General features: G+C 56.8%; 2 protein-coding genes across 2 annotated transcripts in view; one reads left to right on the top strand and one right to left on the bottom strand.

The window, feature by feature from the left end:
* Aco2 (aconitase 2) overlaps nt 1-12,568 on the top strand; it is a 36,034-nt gene extending 23,466 nt beyond the window's left edge. The window contains exons 4-18 of the mRNA XM_003470384.5: nt 567-659; nt 3,878-4,036; nt 4,195-4,345; nt 5,483-5,587; nt 6,328-6,419; nt 7,090-7,195; nt 7,939-8,096; nt 8,215-8,288; nt 8,748-8,859; nt 9,899-10,021; nt 10,401-10,556; nt 10,949-11,140; nt 11,441-11,573; nt 11,926-12,047; nt 12,131-12,568. Coding sequence (XP_003470432.2) covers nt 567-659; nt 3,878-4,036; nt 4,195-4,345; nt 5,483-5,587; nt 6,328-6,419; nt 7,090-7,195; nt 7,939-8,096; nt 8,215-8,288; nt 8,748-8,859; nt 9,899-10,021; nt 10,401-10,556; nt 10,949-11,140; nt 11,441-11,573; nt 11,926-12,047; nt 12,131-12,265 — 1,911 coding nt within the window. The 3' untranslated portion in view covers nt 12,266-12,568. The remainder of the gene's footprint in view (nt 1-566; nt 660-3,877; nt 4,037-4,194; nt 4,346-5,482; nt 5,588-6,327; nt 6,420-7,089; nt 7,196-7,938; nt 8,097-8,214; nt 8,289-8,747; nt 8,860-9,898; nt 10,022-10,400; nt 10,557-10,948; nt 11,141-11,440; nt 11,574-11,925; nt 12,048-12,130) is intronic.
* Nucleotides 12,460-21,846, bottom strand: Polr3h (RNA polymerase III subunit H). The gene is made up of 6 exons (XM_003470521.5): nt 21,399-21,846; nt 17,366-17,462; nt 14,891-14,977; nt 14,544-14,607; nt 13,717-13,918; nt 12,460-13,326 (listed from the first exon to the last, which is right to left on the bottom strand). The coding sequence occupies exons 1-6, from the start codon at nt 21,507-21,509 to the stop codon at nt 13,273-13,275; spliced, it is 615 nt and encodes a 204-aa protein (XP_003470569.1). The 5' UTR covers nt 21,510-21,846; the 3' UTR covers nt 12,460-13,272.
* Nucleotides 21,847-22,049: the final 203 nt, after the last annotated feature.

Below are 22,049 nucleotides of genomic sequence, written 5' to 3'. Positions count from 1 at the left end.
TCACTCTTGGGTCTCTGACATCTGTTGAGTGGACTTGATGACTCTCTGCTGCCCCCTCACCTGATGCGGTGTCAGTAGCAGGCATTCAGGGAGTGTCATCTGGACTCACAGATGAGGCAGTGGAGGCCCAGGTAGAGAAGCAGCTCCTGTGCGAGCCAGTGAGACTGGGGTGTCGCCTTGTTCCTTCAACACCTGACCTGGCCGGTTGGTGCTGCCGTGGTGGCCTCTTCACTGCCGGCCTTGCCTGGGGACAGGCTTGCCAGTGGGGGAGTTGGCAGTTGGTTAGTCCAGCTCCTGAAGCAAGTAAGGAGACTGAGACCCAGAGACCTGCCCCCTGGGCAGTGTCACAGAGCCAGACTCTCTGCTCCTGTCTTCCTTCCTGGGCTGTGAGCTGAGGCGTGGCCAGCAGCCCTGCCCTCCAAAATTATGCTTTGAAGGCCTCCAGAAGAAACCTGTCTTCCCAGCGACAGCCTTTATGAACCATGGTGGGGTGTAGAGAAGAGTGTGCAAGGGTCACCCGAGTGCAAACTGTCACTAATGCTCCAGTTATGGATTTGTCTTCGTAGGACATAAACCAAGAAGTATACAATTTCCTGGCAACTGCAGGTGCCAAATATGGTGTGGGATTCTGGAGGCCTGGGTCCGGAATCATTCACCAGGTAAGTAGGGCTGGGTGGCGCCAGTGACCAGAGAGCAACTTCCAAGCCTGCAGAGAGAGGCCCGGGACTTGAGGCCAGGAGGGTTCAGGAGGACATCTCATGCCAGCTCTTGGACTTTACCTCATTGGATTGTAAATTAGTTTTTATGATGTCAGTTTATACATTCCTGTTCTCCATGTGAAAAGTGAAAACAGCCGGGCGCGGTGGCTCACACCTGTAATCCCAGCTCTCAGGAGGCTGAGGCAGGAGGATTGCTATAAGTTCTAGGCCAGCCCGGGCTTCAAAGTGAGTTCAAGGCCAGCTTGAACTTAATAGCAAAGCCCTGTCTCAAAAAGACTAAATAAATAGAAAAAGAAAAATGGAAACAATCCCTTTTAACTATTCAAGTTAAGTTCACTTTTTTTTATCCTGAGGTTGGAGATTGAACCCAGAACCTCACACCCTACATGAGTGCTCTACCCTGCAGCATACTCCTGCATTTTATAGTCTGACATTCTGCTTTCTGCATCTTCTTAGAACATCAATTATTTTTACTGTGTCTGGCACAGGGGAGGAAGTTCCATGTGCAGCACCCTCTCGAGGTATTCTTGTGTTGTTTCCTCTGCGTGGGTGACTGGCATCGGGTGGGCGCCTTGTGTGTCACCAACTATCCAGGCCTCACCATAACCCTGTGAGGGTGGTGGTGTTATGATCCACACCTCACCAAGAACTGAGGCAGAGAGGCGAGCGCCTGTGCCAGGGAGGTCAGCTTATGTCCTGAGGAGGCAGGGCGTGCAGCCTGGAGCACGTGTCTATGCCGTCCCCTTCTTGCTGTGCGTGGAACATGGCTCTGATTCCCCTAGGCCACTTCATGGGATCCTGTAAGCCAGAGGCTCACAGGCTGTGGCCACCAAGAGTTCCGGGGTCCCCACGGAAGGGGTTTCCTTTGGTAGACAGTTTTGTCTCCATAAATGCGTGTGTTTCGGTGGGGTAGGTGCTTCACTCCTGTCAGAGGTGACTGTTGAAGACATGAACCGATGGATCTGGCCCACTTAGCGTCCATGCCCACTGCTGGAGCCTGCTCTGCCCCTTTCCAAGGTCATCATCTTCCGCCTCCATCCGGGGCCTCACTTCCAGACGCGCTGAGTCAGGCTGTCATCTGACCTTTCCTGGGGCCTTAGCTCTGCCCCACTCTGAAACCGGAGCCAACAAGGGATCAGCACACTGCCCTTTTATGCCATTGCCCTTGCCAGGATAGAGCTGCCAGGGTGGCAGGTCACACACGCCAGCCTGAGGCCAGAGAGCACTGCAGCAGGAAGTGAGGCGGGTGGGCCTGAATTTGGCCTCCGGTTAGGAAGGGTGCCCCAGTCAATCCCAGTATCCCAAGACTTTCTTGGCAGCTCTTAGGCCACAGTTAGGGCTGTGACAGTGATTTACACCCACGCTGCGTCACCTGCAAAGTGTTCAGCCTGGCATATCTGTCCCTGAACAGGGGTACTCCCCCAGGGACCGTGCCCTCCCCTCTGTGCCCTTCATCCCACCAAACCCAGCCCTTCCGGCTGGCCCAGCCGACCTGCTACTCCGAGTCTCAGCTTTCTGCTTCCTGTGACCCCTGGCCCTGCCTGTGCCCTGCGGCAGGGCCTCCCCCTTGCAACTCCCTGAGCTCTGGAGTTCTGTCCACAGTTGCATCCCTAGTGCTTTTTCCCTGCCCTGTGGGCTCCATGGGGCAGGGATTGTGATGCCTTCGTTCATGTCTAGCTTTGGCCTGGGCCTGGCTGGGGACAGACTGGCATGCATGTGTGTTGTGTGAATAGATGGCTGAGTTTACAGTTACATATTTTTCATGTTTGTCTACCGTCACCCCATCCACCCAGCCAAATCCCGGGAGCACTGAGGCCACTGTCCCAATCCACTTCGTCGTGACACTTTCCACAGTTGATGGCTCTGTAACCTCTCCCCTCCTGATGTGGGCCACATCCTGTCTACACCACGCGGCCCACTTTGAATCCTGTCCATAGTTCGCGTCTCTGTACATGGCTGGGGCAGGGGCGGGGCAGACAGATGGACTGGTGAAGCAGGGTTGGCCTGTTCTTCCCAGCTGGCTGCCGGCTGGGGCTGGAAGGAGCTGCATCTTCAGTCTTCGCATCACCAAGGGTGAGGGGCTGAGCCTTTGCTGAGTCTCGGCACAGCAAGGCCGAGGCCATGGTGTCTGTAGTGTTTGGGAGCCTCACCGTGCTCCTCCTCGGAGCCTTTCACATCTCTGGTCCTCCCGGCACCCAAGGGTGGGCGTGATGCCATCTGCTCCAGGGCATAGCCTAGAGTGGAGGCTCTTGCTGTGAAGTAGTAAAGCGCCCCACCCTGCTATGGTGCCTGCTGGGTATATACGATCTGCAGAGTCATCCCAGGGATCTGAGAGGTGATACTTGTCAGAAGAGGAGCCTGAAGCCTGGAGGGGAGGGGTGAAGTGATTGCCAAGGCCCCACAGCGGCTAGTAGGGGAGGGGCCCCAATGATGTGGTGCCTGGCCCAGGGACCATCCCAAGAGGGAAGCACCTCAGGGCCTGGGCAGGGGCAGGGCTGCAGGTGGGTGCTGACCTGCACCCTGCCACTTTCTCACTAGGTGTTCTGGGGGATCGCCCAATCCAGGGACTTCCCAGCTAGGAGTGTCCAGGTGCAGGCAACACTGGGAAACAAAACATGCAGGTTGGCACCTTTCCACAAGTGTCGCTTCAGTCCTCAGTCACCTCCAGGGTGTCAGGGCAGGGAAGGGAGGCGCACATATCTCCTGGCTGAGCAGTGGAGAGACTGATGGCTCTGCACCTGGAACCTCCTTAGCTGTACTGTGTGGACTGCAGCTAGCTCCTGATGGAATTGTCCTGCAATGAGCAGCCATGTAGGCACACTGCCACCCCAGGAGCTCCTGGAGCCAGGGCATGCTTATATGCCGGTTTATCTGGCTCTCGCCTCCTGGGGTTAGGGTGGCATGAGTGTGTTTAGACTATAGCACAGACTGGAAACTGAGGCATGGGGAGGCAGGTACAGGCCGAGCAACACAGGAACCGTCAGAGCTACTCATGAGCCCCAGCCGCCTACATCCAAAGAGCAGCTCCTCCTGGCTCACTGAGCTAGCTCCCTACCCTACCCGCCCGAGGGCAGCCCTGGGAGTGGGGGCAGCTTGGTGGACTCCTTTGGTTCCACCTCCATTCTCTACTGAGGCTGATGATCTCGATTCTTTTTCAGATCATTCTGGAAAACTACGCTTACCCTGGGGTTCTTCTCATCGGCACTGACTCCCATACCCCTAATGGCGGTGGCCTGGGTGGCATCTGCATTGGGGTCGGGGGTGCCGATGCCGTGGACGTCATGGCTGGGATCCCCTGGGAGCTGAAGTGTCCCAAGGTGAGGGGCAGGGAAGGACTTATGCTGGAGCCAGGGAAGTGGGTCGGGCTTGAATTCCTTGGGGAGGGAGGCAGGGACAAATGAGCAGAGAGGGGAGGCCAGCAGCTCAATTCCCAGACTTCCTGCTTGGAACCATCGTCTCGCCTTCCACTTCACAGGTGATCGGAGTGAAGCTGACAGGCTCCCTGTCCGGTTGGACCTCACCCAAAGATGTGATCCTGAAGGTGGCAGGCATCCTCACAGTGAAAGGTGGCACAGGCGCCATTGTGGAGTACCATGGGCCCGGTGTTGACTCCATCTCCTGCACTGGTGAGGGGGCACTTACCTCGCAGCCCTCATCCTGCTTGGGCCAGCTAGGCTTCTCTGGAAAAGTGTCCCGCAGCGTGGGGTTAGGGATGCTCCTATTGGATGGATGGCCCTAGACACTGTCTAGTGCAGGTCCCTCAGTGATCTGACAGAGTGATCAGGACCCGTCCCAAGGTGCCAGGAAGTTTCTGTGTTGGGGTCCTGGCCAAGCAGTGGGCCATGTGGGTGAAACTCTAGAGAGGATGGAGGTGGGAGGGGGGACGGTCACTCAGCACCAGCTTCATCCACAGAGTGACTGAGCCCTGTGTCTTCCTTTAGCTGGTGGCAGAGCCTTGCTTGCTTCCTGTGGGATAGAGATTTTGCCCAGTAGCCTCCAAAACCAGGTGTGAGCCTAGGACCTGGTGTCCATGCTACCTGCACCCTTGGAAATGCAGGAGGCTCAAAATAGGGCTCAGCCCTGGCCGGGCCAGGCTTCCCAGGTGCCACCTCAGCTCCCTTCAGCCCCTCCCTCTGCCACTGAGGCATCGCTTGGCTGGGAGACCGGTAATGGGCCTGGGCTGGGAGCCGCCAGTGAGCCGTCAGTTCACAAATAGCACGAGACACCCAGCCTTTATTTATTTTCTTTGAGATGGGGTCTCGCCTCTGTCTCCGCTGATGGTATAGGCACCATCCCAGCGTGTCCATTCTTACTACTGGAATTCAGGAGAACGTCTGCATAGCACCGGGGTGTGAGTGCAGGAGGGCAGGCAGATTTAGATCTGAGCCCAGCACCAGCTTTTATTTGCTTTCTGCATGACCTTGAACCCTGAGCCAGGTCCCTTGTCTGTGAAATGTACACAGCATGACCTTGAACCCTGAGCCAGGTCCCTTGTCTGTGAAATGTACACAGTAACAGCTGGCCAGTGTTTGGCCAGTCCAGTCTTCAGTACATAGTGGCTCTTCAGTACATGGTGGCAGTCACCACTGCCCAGCAAGATAGCCAGGTCTCAGGCGAGCCACACACACACTGCCCTCGCCCTCAGGAATGAGGGTCCCTGCCACTAGGAGCCCCGTGAGCAGGGAGAAACCTCTGCTGTTCCCCAGTGTGTGGAGGCGGTTGGGACCCCAGCCCAGCCAGGCCTCAGGCCCTGTTTCTCCTAGGCATGGCAACCATCTGCAACATGGGTGCTGAAATCGGGGCCACCACTTCAGTGTTCCCATACAACCACAGGATGAAGAAGTACCTGAGCAAGACAGGCCGGGCAGGTGAGCTGGAGGGGCCACAGCATGGTGGACAGGACACTCATGCTATGTCCTGCCTCAGGAGGAAGCTGCCTCTGGCCCTTTTATTTATTTATTTAGGTACTGGGACTTGAACTCAGAACCCTGCGCTTGCCAGGCAGGGTTTATGCCGCTGAGCTATGTCCCTGGCCCTCCCAGTCCCTCTAGAGCAGAATCCCTTTAGAGCAGAGTCCTTAACCTGGTGTGACCTGACCAGCGTCAGAAGCCCTGATAAGTTAGGCCTGGCTGCTGTTTCTGAGCTGGGTGACTGCAGTGGCCTGGTCCCCAGTGCCCCCTGCAGGAAGCTCCAGAAATGGCAGCGTTCTCTTCTGTGTACCCACTGCCCTAGGGTGAACCAAACCTCTCCCCTGCTGCCCACCCTCAGCTCCCTTGGGCCTGATGCTCTGAGGAGGACACAGGCTCCAGCGCTGGAAGGCAGGGCGTGCAGGTCAAAGCTTCCAAGCACTGCGCCTGGTGCAGGGAGCCCCACCTGACACCACCTCAGTCCCTGCCTCCCCCATTTAACTGTGTTCCTGAGCAGCTCCTGTCCTGGCGTCACTGTGGGCTGACTGCCAGCCCCTTCCCCAGGCTGTGACTCCTTGAAGGCAGGGGCAGTGTCCTGGTGCAGTCAGTGCATGGTGGGTGCCAGGTTGCTACCCACGTGTCTGGGGGCTCAGCACTGGTGTCCACTTCCTGTGCCTCACTCCCGCCCTTGCGGACTGCAGACATTGCCAGTCTTGCTGATGAATTCAAGGACCACTTGGTACCTGACCCTGGCTGCCAGTACGACCAGCTGATTGAGATTAACCTCAACGAGGTGAGGAAGGACCCCAGATTTGGGGGGGCTCCTAAGCAGGGGGGGGACACTGCTTCCTTGGGATCAGAAGCTGGTGCAAGTCCTGCCTGGCTCTTGGTTCTCAGGGCCCCTGACAGGGTGGGGGAGGTGTGATTCCAACCCAGGGGACAGTGGAGGAGGCTGTGGCTGGCAAGTCAGAAATGGGTAGCAGTTCGACTTCCCCCAGGTTTAGTGGAGGCCAGGATTTCACTCGAGCTTTGTCTCATCATCAGAGGTGAAGCAAGGCCTATAGGGTTTGGCATCCTAGGCCGCCCGCTGGGGAGGCACTGGGAGGATCCGAGGACACAGGCGGGGTGGGGTGCCACTGAACGAGCCTCCCTTGGCTGTGGGTGACGCAGCGGCAGTGGTGGGTTGTGTGGTGACAGTCGCTTGTTTGCTGTGTGCCAAGCACAGAGCCTTACACTATATTAACGAGGGTCCACACGTGGGAAGCGCCTGGCCAAAAGCCTGGGCTCATTGAGAGACCACAGCAGCAGTGCAGCTCCTGCGAGTTAGTGGATGAGGTCTGAGCCGCTAGGCTGGGCAGCAGCCTGCCTGTGGGACCTGGGAGGCGAGAACAGAGGCCGGGCTCAGCTCGCACCAGCACTTGTTCCCACCGCTCCGCGGGCTCCTTGCATCCGTGTCTTTTCAGCTGAAACCACACATCAACGGGCCCTTCACACCCGACCTGGCTCACCCTGTGGCAGACGTGGGTGCTGTGGCGGAGAAGGAAGGGTGGCCCCTGGACATCCGAGTGGGTAAGTGCCTCATGCCGCGCCAGCTGCCAGCACCCTGGGCAGTGCCCTCTGCTCTGTGCCACTTCCTAAGCAGGCACTTTCTACAGTGGGGCCACTAAAAAAATAACCTTATCGGGGCTGGGGATTTAGCTCAGCAGCTTAAGCGCCTGCCTTGCAAGCAGGCAGTCGTGAGTTCGCTCCCTGGTACTAATAAAAATGAAAAAGACAAAAATAATAATAATAATAACCTTTTCTTGGTATAAAAGAAATACATGCTTATTGTATCAAACACTAACAGGAAGAGTTTTCAAACTTGTAAAGCCAGGCAATCCCAGCACTCTGAGGCTGAGGCAGGATCCTGGGTCACAGGTTTGAGCCCAGCTTTGACAGTTCACCATGACCTTATCTCCGAAAAATAAAAGAAGGCTGGGGACGTGGTTCGATGGGAAGAAACAGAAAATATGTAGAAAAGCAGCAGCTAACCTGTCAGGTCAGCCCACTCGTTAGCCTCAGGTGCACACGTGGACTGTGCTCCTGGCACAACACTGTTCAGTGTTGGTCGGCGGCCTCGCTGTTCAGGCTATTTCGTGAGCACCTGGTCCTTTACTGCTGGACACGTAGGCTGCTTCTAGCTTATCTCTGTTACTAACAGTCTCTGCCCCACCTCGGTTGGTGAACATGAACCAGATCTGGGATTGAGGGCAGATGAGGCCTCTGGTCACTGCCTCCTCAGGACCCTGACCCCACCTCCCACAATGCACCAGGTCTCATCGGCAGCTGTACCAATTCGAGCTATGAGGACATGGGGCGCTCGGCAGCTGTGGCCAAACAGGCATTGGCCCATGGACTTAAGTGCAAGTCCCAATTCACCATCACCCCAGGCTCAGAGCAGATCCGTGCCACCATCGAGCGGGACGGCTACGTGAGTGCTTACCTGCCCCACCCTGCCCTGCCCGCAGCTAATGCTACCGAGTAAGGTGGCTGCTGGCCCCCGGCTAGCCACCTTTCCCTGCCCCACAGCCCTGTCTCTCCTGCCACAGGCTCAGATCCTGAGGGAAGTGGGCGGCATCGTCCTGGCCAATGCCTGTGGCCCTTGCATTGGCCAGTGGGACAGGTGAGCAGCACCTCTGACTGGCACAGCCCCTGCGTGCTGGAGTGTGGAGCCCCAGAGGCTGAGGGAGGCATCACTGGGACAGAGAAGAGATCCGAGTCAAGGCCCCAGCGACTGCTGAAGATCTGCAGGGGGTGGGGTGGGGGCGGCCAGTGGATGACAAGGACAGGAGGAGCCTGGCTGTGGGGAGAAGCCATGAGTTCACATCCTGATGGCCACAGCCAGGGGCTCTGAGGGGGCTGCCACTCGGGTCAGGAGAAGTGGGCTCTGCCTCTGTCCTCCGTGGTCACACAGCCCTGGCGACCTGGGGTCTGCTACTGCGCTGTTACGGGTCTTAGGGAGGTCCAGTTCTGTTCTCGATTGCCAGCTGGGCATGTGCCTCAAGAACCTGGCCCATCTGGTCTTGAGACCAGCCAGGTGACAAGGCCAGCTGTCCCTAAACTTGTCCTCCTGGCCTGACAGGAAGGACATCAAGAAGGGAGAGAAGAACACAATCGTCACCTCCTACAACAGGAACTTCACAGGCCGCAATGATGCAAACCCAGAGACCCACGCCTTCGTCACGTCCCCAGAGGTGGGGCCACCTGGCTGGGTGTAGCCGGGGACCCTCGAAGCCCACTCCTGGGTGTCAGAGGAGTGCGAGCTCCCAGGCTCCCTGGGAGGGCTGGGGCTGCCTTGGTGCTCCCTGCCCAGCCCTCCCTTGAGTCACCAGGTGCCCAGATGTTCATTGAGCAGTTAGTGGGTACAAGCAGGAAGTAAGGACTCTTACTCCAGGGACAGATGCCAGCCTTTCTGTAGTCCCAGCAGCTGCATGAGCGTGGTCAGGTCCTGACCGTGAGTCTCGGGTCCAGCGGGCAGGGTTACATGTCTGTAGCATGCTTGCTTACTCGAAATTTTTCTTCTTCCTTTTCTCTTCCTTTTTTTGAGACAAGGTTTTGCTGTGTAGTCCAGGCGGGCCTTGAATTTGTGGCAGTCCCCCTACCCCAACCCCTCAAGTGCTAGGATCACACTTATAGGCCACCTTCCCCAGAGATTGAACCCAGGGTTACAGTCCCAGCTATTTTTTTGAGACAGGGACTCGCCAAGTTGCTAAACTGCCCAGGCTAAGCTCAAACTCGTGTTCTTCCTGCCTCAGCCTCTCGGAGTCCCGAGATCCCAGGCTCACAGGCATGTCCTGCCACTCCCGGCTTCATGGGGTTTTTTAGTCCTCCGGGCTTCAGTGACTTTCCAGCCTCAGCTTCCAAGTAACTTGGGCTATGCACTCCCATGCCCAGCTTGTCCCTAAGTTGAGTAAAAGTTGGGGGTGCTGTCACTGGAGGCACAGAGCAAGTTGAAGTGCTCCTGGCCCTCGGTGGCCTCCCTCTTCTGTCACCTGCACCAGTTTGGGGTGCACTCCCAAGTCCTCGTGCTTTCTGCACACTCTGTACTGCCCAGCAGAGACATCCCTGTCACGAGCGCTTCTGTGCCAGCTGGGCCTGGAGGAGACACAGCAGTAGCTCTGGGGCCCCTGAGTTCCGCCCCCAAGCAGAAGGGCAAGGGCCTGGGGGCACTCTGTCTGTTGAGGGGAAGGTGGGGTGTTTGGTGCTGACTGGGGGAACTGGCCTCCTCTCCAGATCGTCACAGCCCTGGCCATCGCAGGAACCCTCAAGTTCAACCCAGAAACCGACTTCCTGACAGGCAAGGACGGGAAGAAGTTCAAGCTGGAGGCTCCGGACGCAGATGAGCTGCCCCGAGGGGTGAGTGGGGCCTGCCCGCTGGGCATCCAGGCGCTTCCTGCCCAGCACCCGCGCAGTTGCACCTCCCTGGCCCGCAGAGACTACTTTCCATGGGCTGCTCTGCCTCAAGAGAGGGACTTTAGCTAGGCGTGGTGGCTTACGCCTACAATCCCAGCACTTGGGAGGCTGAGGTAGGAGGATCATTTCGAGTTCCAGTCCAGCCTGGGCTACAAAGTGAGCTCAAGGCCAGCCTGAACTGCATAGCGAGACCCTGTCTCAAGAAAGACAAAATTTAAAAAAGAGAGGGCACTTGGGGTGTGGGCAGCTCTCTCCCCCTTAGATCTGTTCCCATAGGGACCGAGGCCTCGGGCATCTGACCTGTCCCAATCCCCTGCTGCAGGAGTTTGACCCAGGGCAAGACACCTACCAGCACCCCCCCAAGGACAGCAGCGGGCAGCGGGTGGACGTGAGCCCCACCAGCCAGCGCCTGCAGCTCCTGGAGCCCTTTGACAAGTGGGACGGCAAAGACCTGGAAGACCTGCAGATCCTCATCAAGGTCAGTGGGGCCTGCGGGCACTCAGTGGCCTGGGAACAGGACCTGTATGAGCCGTCAGGGCTCCCAGGACCTGCTGTGACACGGCCCAGGTTAAGCCCAGGCAATGCGAGACTTGTCAGCCTGCACAGGGGCACTCTGTGTCCCTGCCTCCCTTCTCTGGCCAGCAGGAGGCCTCATCCTCCATGCTGGGTGGCTTAGTTCAGGGCCCAGCCTGGAGTTTTACTTGTCCTTGTCCTGCCCTGGACACTGAGAAGCCCAAGCCTCTGTGTGAGCCTTTGGACTGCAGGTCGGTGGTCCAGAGAGCCTCATGTGTTTCCTTTGTCACCATCCCCTGCCCCCAGGTCCCAGCAAGGGGCCACCTACTGACCACTGTCCTCTGCCCACCCCCTTAGGTCAAAGGGAAGTGCACCACCGACCACATCTCGGCTGCAGGCCCCTGGCTCAAATTCCGTGGTCACCTGGACAACATATCCAACAATCTGCTCATTGGCGCCATCAACATCGAGAATGGCAAGGCCAACTCTGTGCGCAACGCTGTCACGCAGGAGTTTGGCCCTGTCCCAGACACTGCCCGATACTACAAGGTAGGCCAGAGGAGTGGGGGCCAGGAGCGGCCTGCAGCTATCAGGGCAAGGACAGGCCCGGCCCAGGACCACCCGGAAGTGACACCATTTGCAGCGTCCCCCACCACTCTGTCCCACAGTGGCCCGAGTCCCTGCCTCCTTCAGGCACACAGGCAGCCGGGGCCACACCAGCGCGCCTTTCCCCGAGGTGCCTGGTCGGGCCTGATTCACCAACTTTGGAAGCCAGGGCCCAGGCTGGAGGGTACTGGGCAGGCAAGCACGGTGCCCTCAGTCTTGTGACCTTGTCACCGCTTGTCACAGAAACATGGCATCCGGTGGGTGGTGGTCGGTGATGAGAACTACGGCGAGGGCTCGAGCCGGGAACATGCGGCCTTGGAGCCGCGCCACCTTGGGGGCCGGGCCATCATCACCAAGAGCTTTGCCAGGATCCATGGTGAGCCAAGCCCCCACGGCTGTGTCCCCTACCCCTCTGTCACAGCCCTGGTCAGCCGCCCTGCCTTGGCCACCCCAGACCCTTCACAGCTTCCTGCTGCTCATGGTGGCACAGCCACACAGCTCCTGCTTGAAACTCAGACCTGTGCCACTGAAAGCCAGGCTGCTCAACTGAATTGTTCCCCTTGTGGCCCTGTCTACCAGCATGGCCCAGACACCTGTGCTGATGCCCCTGTGACACAGGCCCAGGAGCCACTGCCTGTCCCCTGTCCCAGCCCATCAGTTAGAAAGGGCAGCTCCCCAGGCAAGGGTGGCAATGACACCCTCTTGACTGAGTGACCCTCTCCCTTCAGAAACCAACTTGAAGAAGCAGGGCCTGCTGCCCCTCACCTTTGCCGACCCTGCCGACTACAACAAGATCCACCCTGTGGACAAGCTGACCATTCAGGGCCTGCGGGACTTCGCCCCTGGCAAGGTGAGGGGGCTCCCCGCTGGGTGGGCACCCCTGCTTATGAGGGATCCCCACTGCTCCCCACCCATACCTGCCTCCCCCTGCAGCCCCTCACGTGCATCATCAAGCACCCCAACGGGACACAGGAGACCATCCTGCTGAACCACACCTTCAACGAGACCCAGATTGAGTGGTTCCGCGCGGGTAGCGCCCTCAACAGGATGAAGGAGCTGCAGCAGTGAGGCTGCCACCGCCAGCCATGGCCTCACCAGCGGTGGCCTCGCCGGCCAGGGCACCAGGCTTCCTGCTCCCCATGGCGCCTCCAGACCCCCTGCCCGCCCACTGCACCTCCCCGGCACAGCCCTGCTGTCCCGCCTTCAGTCTGGTTCCCACCTAGGGTGGCCCTGCGCGACCATATTTATTTTCGAGGACAGGATGACACTCCCCTCTGCAGTTTTTATTCTGCCTGACCATCTGACTGGCGGCTCCAGGAGCCCAGAGAACCTTTTGTTCTTGCAAGAAAAATATCATGGACTGCTCCTGTACGCGTGGTGTCTGCTGTTTGTGGTCTGCTCCAGAGTTGCTGGTGTGTTGGCACGGTGTGGCTTCCCTGGTGGGAAGGAGCCGCCACCTCCTGTCCCCTGCCCAGGCATCAGTGTGCTCCATGTGATCCCTGCTGTGCTCCGGGCCTGCAAACCCCACAGTCTCACCCTCAGGTCCAGTGTGCTGGCTGACTTCGGGTGACCACCTCCCAAATGCTGAGCAGAGGGGGTGCTCTTTATGTTCCTGCCAACACTTTGTGGGGTTGGTGGTCATTTGCAAAAGGGATGTGGTCCAGCGCGGCAGTTCATTTACTGACCTTAGGTCATGGTACTGGCTGTTGAGACAAAGGAGTATGGCCCTTTCTTGCTGATGCTGCCATTAATGTCTCTGCCTGTAATCCCAGCTACTCAGAGGCTGAGGCAGAAGGATCTCAGGTTGAGACTATCTTGGGCAGTTACACAGTCAGACCATCTCAAAAAGGGCAGGGACGGAGCTCAGTGGTAGAGCACATGCCAGCATCCAATCCCCAAGGCTGCAAAAATAAAGCCTGTGGGATAGCAGGACTTCTAGGGCATCACTCTGGGAGGATCAGGGCAGGTTGGTGGGGCAGGCGAGCTGGCAGTGCTCTGTGTCTCACCCAGGCCAGCTCAGGAGCACAGACTCTTCAGCATCTGGTCCACTGCTGGTCGCTGGAGCCCAGGACAGGTTAGCTATTGGTCCACCAAGAGAGGAGGCCCAGCCCAGGCTCGATAATGGACCCCTGCCAGGAAGACAACATCCATGTTTTACACTATAAGACTGAGGTAGAATCACTGTAAGCTTAAGGCTTGCACACAAACTCAGTCTCAATAAAAAAGGGCTGGCAGTTAGCTCAGTGCAAATGCCCTGAGGTCAATTGCTAGTACCATCAAAACAGTGAAGCCCCTTGGGACCTCACCTAGCAGTGTCTCTGCATTCACATAGGGGACTGGCTCCCCACCCATCTCCATGGCAGCTGTTACCCTGTGGTCCCGCCCTGCAGAAACCCAGGCATTCTGGCCTCAGTTTCAGGCCAGGACCACACAAGAGGGATCTGGGCTCAGAGGTTAAAGGGCCTGCCTGAGTGCACTCTCCCGCCCCCCTCTTCCCTGCACACACATGGGGCTCTCACCACAAGCGAGTAAGGGGCCTCTTTCCTGGGCGGCTCCTCGCTGGTAGCAGCAGCCTCAGCTGACCTGGGCCCCGTGGGCGAGGTGTCCACGAAGCTCTCGTCCACCACCCGGAAGCGGATCTCCTCGCCTGTGTCCATGTACAGGTCATGCGCTCCCTCCTCTGTCTCGTACTCCCACACCCACACCTGCTCCGCCTCGTCGCTGGGGCCAGGGTCAAGGTGCAACCAGACCTGGAGTCAGGGCCTCCAGAGTCCACCCAAGCACCCACCCTGGGAGGGAGGCTGCCCCCAGTCTGAGCAGGCGGAACCGGTGGGCTGGGGGTCACCGGACTCCTGGCAAATTCCGTAGGCCCTGCTCTTGGCTTGCCAGATGGAGGCGCCCACCCCTACCCGCGCACAGCCAGAGCCATACTGCTCTGTAATGGCAGTCCCGCCACAGGGCCCCACTGGCCGCTGCAGCGCAGGGGTGATGTCTCAGATTAGAGACAGCAAGGAGGGCTGGGATGGGGACAGCCAGGCCAGAGAGAGAAACCCAGCCCAGCCCAGCCCAGCCCTGGCACGTTCCCCTCCTGCGGAGCTCAGCAGCAGGGTAACCCTGGAAATCTTTGTGGTGACCCCTCAGGGCCAGCAGGAGCAAAGGATGCTGGAAGGGACCTGTGGTGCTCAGTACTCGACTCTGCCACCCAGACAGGCACAGGGACAAGGACACCAGGTCAGCGTGAGCAGAGGCCCCCCCACAGTGGGGGCGGGCACAGAGTCACTGTGGCAGTGGGACGGTCCCCCTAACAGGCCGGAGTGACTCGGGCTCTCTGCCCATGGGAGGATACAACTTGGCAGGCTGCTGCAGGGACTCCGGGGGAATGAGGATGTCATCGAAGAACCCTAGGGAGACTGGAAGAAAAGGTGGTGACAGGGCCTGGGCCCTCAGGTCCTTCCTCCATGCTGCTGCGGGACAGATGTCCCCTTCCAGCCGCAGAGCCCCTGGCAGTGCCTACCCCAGCCTGAGCAGCCCTGCAAAAACCCCAGGCACCTGCACCCCAAAACCTCAGACGGGGACACCAAGCACCCAGTCCCCTCCACCGGCTCCAGTGGCCACCTGAGGAGCTGAGTGACAGCCTGTGAGGCTGATCCAGCCCTCTGGTCCTGCCCGGCCCGGGGCGGGGTCCCCACTTACCGTGCACCCCTTCAGGACTGCAGCCCTTGATCTTCCCGATCAGAATCTCGTCCAGGAACGGGTGGAATACCACATAGCGGAAATGCACTGCAAGGGGGGACACATGGAGACAAGGGGGCTCAAGCGCAGCCAGAAGGTGGCCACCTCCTCAGCTGGTCACCGGGCCCCACCCCTGCCTGGGGGGCGGGCTGGCTCCCAGGTCCTGGGCTGAGTCCAGGTCCATTCCAGCCTTGCCCCAGGGTCCCCTCTGAGCAGGGTAGCAGCAACTGGTGATGGGATTGGGATTGGAAACAAGTTCCAGCTGTGACCCGGAACAGTGTACTAAAAATGGCTGGACACATAGGAGAGGGTGTGCTGGGAGTGACCACGTAGCAGTTGTCTTTGGGGGTGCTCAGGCCCTGGCCCAGGGGATCCCGTTCACCTGACCCCAAGGAAAACACCAGCTAAGGTGTCAGATTCTGCCCTGGCCCCTAGAGGAACCATGTTGTCGCCTGGTCACTTGTCCTTGCTACTGGCCCCAGACAGTAGCCAAGGAGTGGCCTCCTGCCCTGGATGTCACCATGAGGCCAGGCTCTGAGAGGCTGAGTGACACAGCCATGCTGCCCCAATGTGCCCTGGGAGACTCCCACGTCCTCCCCCAGACAAGGCCACCAGGTAGAGTCCTGCCTTCCTGGGACAAGGTCACCCCTCACAGGCTTCCATCTACCAGTACCCTCCCTGGACCGCAGGGCCACCCCTCCCAACTGGATGCCACCTGCTTCCCTGTGCCCGAGCCAGGCGGGGAGACAAGGGGAGGAGAGGGAGTGGTTTCAAGAACAAGCCAGCTGGAAGATGCCGAGCCTTGCGCTTTCCTCCCAGGGACGGGAGGACCCATCCTCCAGGTGACGCAGCGCTCAGCAAGGTCTCACAAACCTGCAGAGCCTGGACCAGGTTGGTGCCAGGCCTGGTTTGGGCACAGGGCTTGGAGTTCGGTGCCTGGGAGCTCCCTCTGAAACCACATGCAAAAGCAAGTGGTGGAGGGGCTGGGGATTTAGCTCAGTGGCATAAGCGCCTGCCTTGCAAGCAGGCAGTTGTGAGTTCGATCCCTGGTACCGATAAAAACAAAAAAGACAAAAAACAAAAAAAGCAAGTAAGTGGGCAGCACAGGTCCACCAAGGGCTGAAGGGATAAACAAAACATGGTGTATGCACACCATAGAATATTAGTCAGCCTCAAAAAAGGAGGAGGCAGGGGTGTGGCTCAGTGCAGAGCACTTGCTTAGCATGTGAAGGCCTGGGTTCTACCCCAAGCACTACAAACAAACACAAAAATTTAAAAAAATTCTGACACTTGCTACAACACAGATGAACCTCTGGACCTTGAGGGCATGATGTGGCAGCAGCTGCAGGCAAAAGGCCACACACTGTATGGTTGATGTGTCCAGAACAGGCAGGTGCACATCGACTGGAAGCCACTGCAGACGGATGTGAGGAGCGGCCGCTGAGCGCCACAGGGCTTCTTGCAGGAGTGAGGGAAGTATCATGGAGTTAGACAGCGGTGCTGGTGGACAACTTTGAACAGATAAAAACCCAAGCTGTGAGGCTGGGCATTTAGCTCAGCGGCATAAGCACCTGCTTTGCAATTGCAAGGTCGTGAATTTGATCCCCGGTACCAAAAAAAAAAAAATTATAAAAAAAAAAAAGGGTCGGGGATTTGGCTCAGCGGCATAAGCGCCTGCCTTGCAAGAGCATGGTTGTGAGTTTGATTCCCAGTACCAAAAAAAAACCCCAAGCTGTCTGCTTCCAAAGGGCATGTCCAGTGGTCAATTCAACAACAGCAAAGGCCGAGCCAGGCCTGGTGGCGCACACCTGGAACCCAGCGCCGGGGAAGCTGAGGCAGCAGGAGCTCATGAGTTCAAGCCCAGCCTGGGCTACACAATGCGATTCTATTTCAAAGTAAAAGAGGCCTTGCCTAGGCCAGGCTTGAACTCACAGTCATCCTCCTGCCTCAGCCTCAGTGTATTCTGAAAATACACTGCATTAGGAATCAGAGGTCCAGGGAAGTGACAGTCTACTCAGGACACACTGCTAATAAGTGGCAGAGTGTAGGTTTGGATACTGTGGTCTAGCACCGAGCTGGCCCACACGCCATTGCTCCCCAGTGTGTCTACCCACCCTACCCATTCCCCCCCACTATCTGAGGGCAGGCCAAGTGCTGGGCTGAGAGCTGGGCTTGGAGACAGCTGGGACCCAAAGGGGCACCGATGGGGCCAACCTGGTAGCTGCAGAACCTCGAGGGTCACCACGTCCACCTGCCCCCGTGTCTCACAGAAAAGGAAATTGGGGCCTAGAGAGGGTGCCAGTATGCTCGCCATCACCAAGCCAACTCCTGCAGTGTCAGGAGGGGACCCTGAGTTCCCTGTCCCCCACCCCCCCCCAAGACTCCCACTGTGCTGGACTGAGCACCATGCCCCGGAAGACAGGGCACCTGGCCTACCTTTGGTGTGGGATGCGCCGTCTCCCGGGAACACGTAGGAGTCCTCCAGCCTGGTTATGTCGAACAGGCAGATGCAGAGTCCCACGTTGTACACGACCTGCAGGCATGTGTGTGACCCATGCTGACCCTGGGACCCACCCCTGCAGGCTCTGCAGAGATGCTTGTGATGAGCTGGGCTTAGGAACACATGCCGGAATCCCAGCACTGGGGAGGCTGAGACAGGAGGACTGCTGGGAATTCAAGGCCCAGCCTGGACTACACACCTTGAGACCCTATCTCAAAACCACCACCACCAACAACAAAGACGGAATGAGCCAGGATTCTGCAGGATGTGAAGGAGGTGATATGACGGGGACCTCAGAAGAATGCAGAGCTCTGTTGATAGTATCAAGTTTGAGGGTATCGGCAACCACTTTGAAGGCAGTAAGATTTACTATGATGCCCATTATGGTTTGACTATTATCTTCTTTTGAAGTCCTGTAAGGTCTCCAATGTAGGTTTTATTGGTCTTGTTCTGTACTGTTTTGTTCAATTCTATTATATCTGATGATATAGGTAACTCTTTTTAAGATAGCAAGAGGCGTAATGGTAACCATTGTTGATCACCTAGTATTCTGTTGTTTCATCATGTACTATGTCCATCCTTCTGTTCTGACTGTTTTGCTTGGTCGCATTTGTTTTTTTTTGTTTGTTTGTTTGTTTTTAACTCTTCAAAAAAAAAAAAAGTTATAAGAACTGTGGGAGTAATAAAACCCAAAAAGTGTAATTCTGTAAGAAAGAGAGGAAAAGAAAGTGATCTAAAGGATACAACTGCATGTATATTTAAGTGTGTAGGATAGAAACCATATTACTGAGTTTTTGTTGGATCACGGAAGAGAACTGTCTGCAATCTCACTGTATGAATGCCCACTTTGTATGCTTTAATTTTGTAATTTGGACAACTGTTTCTAAGATGACAGTATGTAATCTATTAACTAGTGATTTCTTCCTGTATATTTTTTTCTTGAAATTCTGTATTACTTGTACTTGAAATTCTGTATTTTTACTGCTTTTTTTTTTTTAATCTTTAAATAAAAAAAAAAGAATGCAGAGCTCTGGAAAGTGCAAGGCCCTGGTGATCAGACAGACTCAGCTTCCAGTGCCAGCTCCACGCCCCCCCCCCCCGCCTCTCTGATCATAGGTTTCCTTTTCTATTTTTTTTAACCAAAATCTTTTATTTGGCTTTGTTGTTTTGTTTGTTGTTTCCAAAGCTATTGCTGCTGTTCTAGTTACTGTTTGAGGCAGGGTCTCACATGTGGCTCAGGTAGGCCTCAAACTTGCAGCGACTCTCCTGCCTCAGCCTCCCAAATGCTTAGATTATAAGCATATGCTGCCGTTCCTGACTTGTCTAAATACAGGGCACAGCACAATCATGATTTTCCCCATGGATTTTTTTTTTTTTTTTTTTTTGGTACCAAGGATTCAACTCATGACTGCGTGCTTGCAAGGCAGGCACTCATGCTGCTAAGCTAAATCCCCAGCCCTTCCCCATGGATTATTAAGATTTCTCTGCAGTTTCAGGCTGCGCACACATCCTGACCAATGTCACGGGCAAAGTTTGTCTTTCTTGAATTTGTCCCTAGGACTATGTGCTACAGTTCTGTCCTCCAGAATGGAAGGCAGGGTCTGCACATGGGTTAAGCTGAGAGCAGGACCAAACCACATTCCTTCCTGATCTGAGCCTCAGTTTCCCCATCTGCAAAAAAAGAAATACCAGCCAGGTGTGGCGATGTACAACTGTAATCCTGGCACTCTTCGAGGCTGAGGTGAGACCATCACAAGTTTGAGCCCAATTTATTTAGCAAAATAAATAAAAAGGGCTGGGGATGTAGTTCAGTGTGCAGGTCCTGGGTTCAATCCTCAGGACCTTGTTAAAAAAGAAACCAGAGGCCAGGGATTTAGCTCAGTGGCATAAGCACCTGCCTGGCAAGCACGAGGTTGTTAGTTCAATCCCTGGCACCTCCCCCCAAAGAAGCCAGGCATGGTGGTGCACACATGATCCCAGCACTTAGAAGGCTGAGGCAGGAGGATCACTGCAAGTTTGGGGTCAGCCTGGAGAACACAGTGATACCACAAAGGAAGGAAGGAAAGGAAAAAGAAAGACCAGCTGTGTTACTGTTAAATGAACAGAGAATGGATAGAGAGCCCCCAGCCCAGCGCCTGGCTCACAAGTAGTAACTAGGAATCAGTCAAGGGTCCTTGTTGCTACCAGGAATCATGGGTCGAACCTCATTTTCCAGTGCCCCCAAAGCCCGCACTCACTGGGGTGCATGAGAGCCACAGCTGAGCTCCCCCAGCTCAGCTCCCAGACGCAGAGGTGGACACAGTGAGTGCTCTGGGGCTGCCACCCAGAGACCACCCCAGCCCCAACAACCGGCTACCCAGCCACTGAGGGGCAGATACACAGCTGAGCCAGCCGCTGGCTTCAGACACTAAAGGAAATGAGTGCGCTTCAGGGAGCCACAGCCCTGCCTGCCCTCGAGGGCTCAGCTTCATCCCCAAAGGGCCCCCAGTGCCCTGTGCCCCACTTGATGCCCTACCGCCAGCTTTCCACTTATAAAGTAACTGCTGGAAGTCAGTGCCCAGGCCTCCAGGGTGCTCCCCACAACTCCACCCTAGAGTGGAGCTCCCCGAGTGGGTCTCCTCACCTGGCCCAGGCAGCTCTTGACCCTTCTCAGCCCACCACCTTCTATTGCTCTCAGAAGACCTGCACCCTGAAGAGTCCCCCAGAGACGGACAGCTTGGCTCTTGCCAGCCTTACCTGCCTACCCTCCCCAATTCACCTCTGCTGGCCACCCAGCCTTGTCCATGCCCTGGCAGGTGCTTCAGCACGCTCCTTCTGTAGGACCTTTGCACCTTCCGATTCTGCCACCTACATGCCTCTCTCTGCACCCCCACTGGCACCTCCAAAAGTGAACCCCCCATTAGCTCCACACTATCGGAGTGCCACCTCCCAGACACAGCTGTTTATCCCTAATTCCAGATCAAGTCCCTCTTTCGCACAGGTGGGTGAGGGCCTGTCCTGCAGGGCGGTTCCCTCCTCCTCCACCACCTCCCTCTTCCTCACCGCACAGGCCCTAACCCTCACCCTAACCCTTGCTGCTTTCATTCACCCAATCAACAGCTAAGTACAGAGCCGCTGCTCCTCTAGACTCTGGCTAAGTGTGGGGAGGGAAGCTGCGAGGCAGAAAACACACAAGGAGAGGGAAAAGAAAAGCAGTACCCAAGAGTGCAGATAAAGATAAGAAGTACCAGGTGAGGCACGAGTGCCTATAATCCCAGCACTCGGGAGGCTGAGGCAGGAGAGCGGAGGCAGGAGGATCGTTGCAAGTTCAAGGCCAGCCTGGGTTACAAAATGAGTTCAAGGCCAGCCTGAGCTGCAGAGTGAGACTCTGTCTCAGAAAGACAAAACAAAACAAAAAAAGTAGTAAGAAAGAAAGAAGAAAGGAAAAGAAAAGAGGAAGAGAAGACAAGGAAGAGAAGAAGAGGCGTGATGAGCTCTGAGGAGGGGAGTGATGGCAGGAGCCAGCCCCGGGGCAAGAGGCGGCCACGCAGGTGTGCAGGACTGAATGGTAAAGCTCCCGACAGCAAACCTCGTGCACTAGAAACTGAAGCTGGGAGACAATCACTTTGCCAAAGCTGGCAAGTGTGATTTCAAGTGTGGAATCTAGCACTTCCTATTGAGGCTATTTATTATTTATTATTTATTTACTCTGTGGTCTGGGGACTGAACCCAGGGCCTTTGACCTGAGTTCTATCCCCTGTTTTCTATTTTGAGGTAGGACCTAAGTCACTGAGTGACCAGACAATCTAAACTTGTGACACACTTGTGACTGCCTCAGCTTTCCAGAGTGTGGGGATTACACACCACGCCTGGCTCCATTTTTCTCTTTTGATCCCCTCCAACCTCCTTACGAGGCCGGGTGCACCTCACCGCATCCCGCTACTTGCCCAAGGCCAGGGCTGGGCACCCCTGGGCCTCGAAGCCCAGTACCTTGTTGGCCAATTTCTTGTTCAGCTCCTCGGCAATGGAGTCGTTGAGTTTCCTATCAAACTGCCACGGGGGGATCCGCACCGTGTCCACCATCTCTACCAGAACAAACATCCCGGCCTCCTCTTGGGGCGCTGGTCACGTAGAGGGGACGTGGGCCGGTGGGAACCCGAACACCCGTCGGCTCCCCACACAATCACCGAGACCACGCCACCACCACCCGCCGACACAGGGCGGCAGCTGGGAGAAGAAGCTGGGTCTCGAAGGGCTCACGCGAGTCGTGGTCCACTACTGCAATGGAAAGAAACAAGACCCGGCGGGAGGAGGTCTCCGCGTAGCTCGCGGGGTGTCCGATCTCGCCAACAGGCTCCCGGCCGCACCACTGGCTGCCGCCACTCAACTTGTCCATGCACCCACGACGTGCGCTAGGATCCGACTCCCGTCGTTTCCGGAGAACTGACCAATAGAAAACCTCTTCCCGCCCCCTGACCCCGGGCAGGGTTGATTATAGGCTCCTGTCCGGGGCGGAGGCGGGGCATGGAGATAAATGGGATGGGATCTCCTCTAACAGGCGGTCAAAGCACAGAAACTGCAGTGCTTTCTGGTTGCTAGGCGACCTTTAGGGCCAACCAAGCTGGGTCAGCGCTTGCGGGG

This window comes from Cavia porcellus, unplaced genomic scaffold (genome assembly GCF_034190915.1).
Source record: "Cavia porcellus strain 051 isolate PalLab524CR breed Dunkin Hartley unplaced genomic scaffold, mCavPor4.1 scaffold_40, whole genome shotgun sequence".
In the NCBI taxonomy this organism is placed as follows: domain Eukaryota; kingdom Metazoa; phylum Chordata; class Mammalia; order Rodentia; family Caviidae; genus Cavia; species Cavia porcellus.
This window is presented reverse-complemented; position numbering and strand designations above follow the sequence as displayed.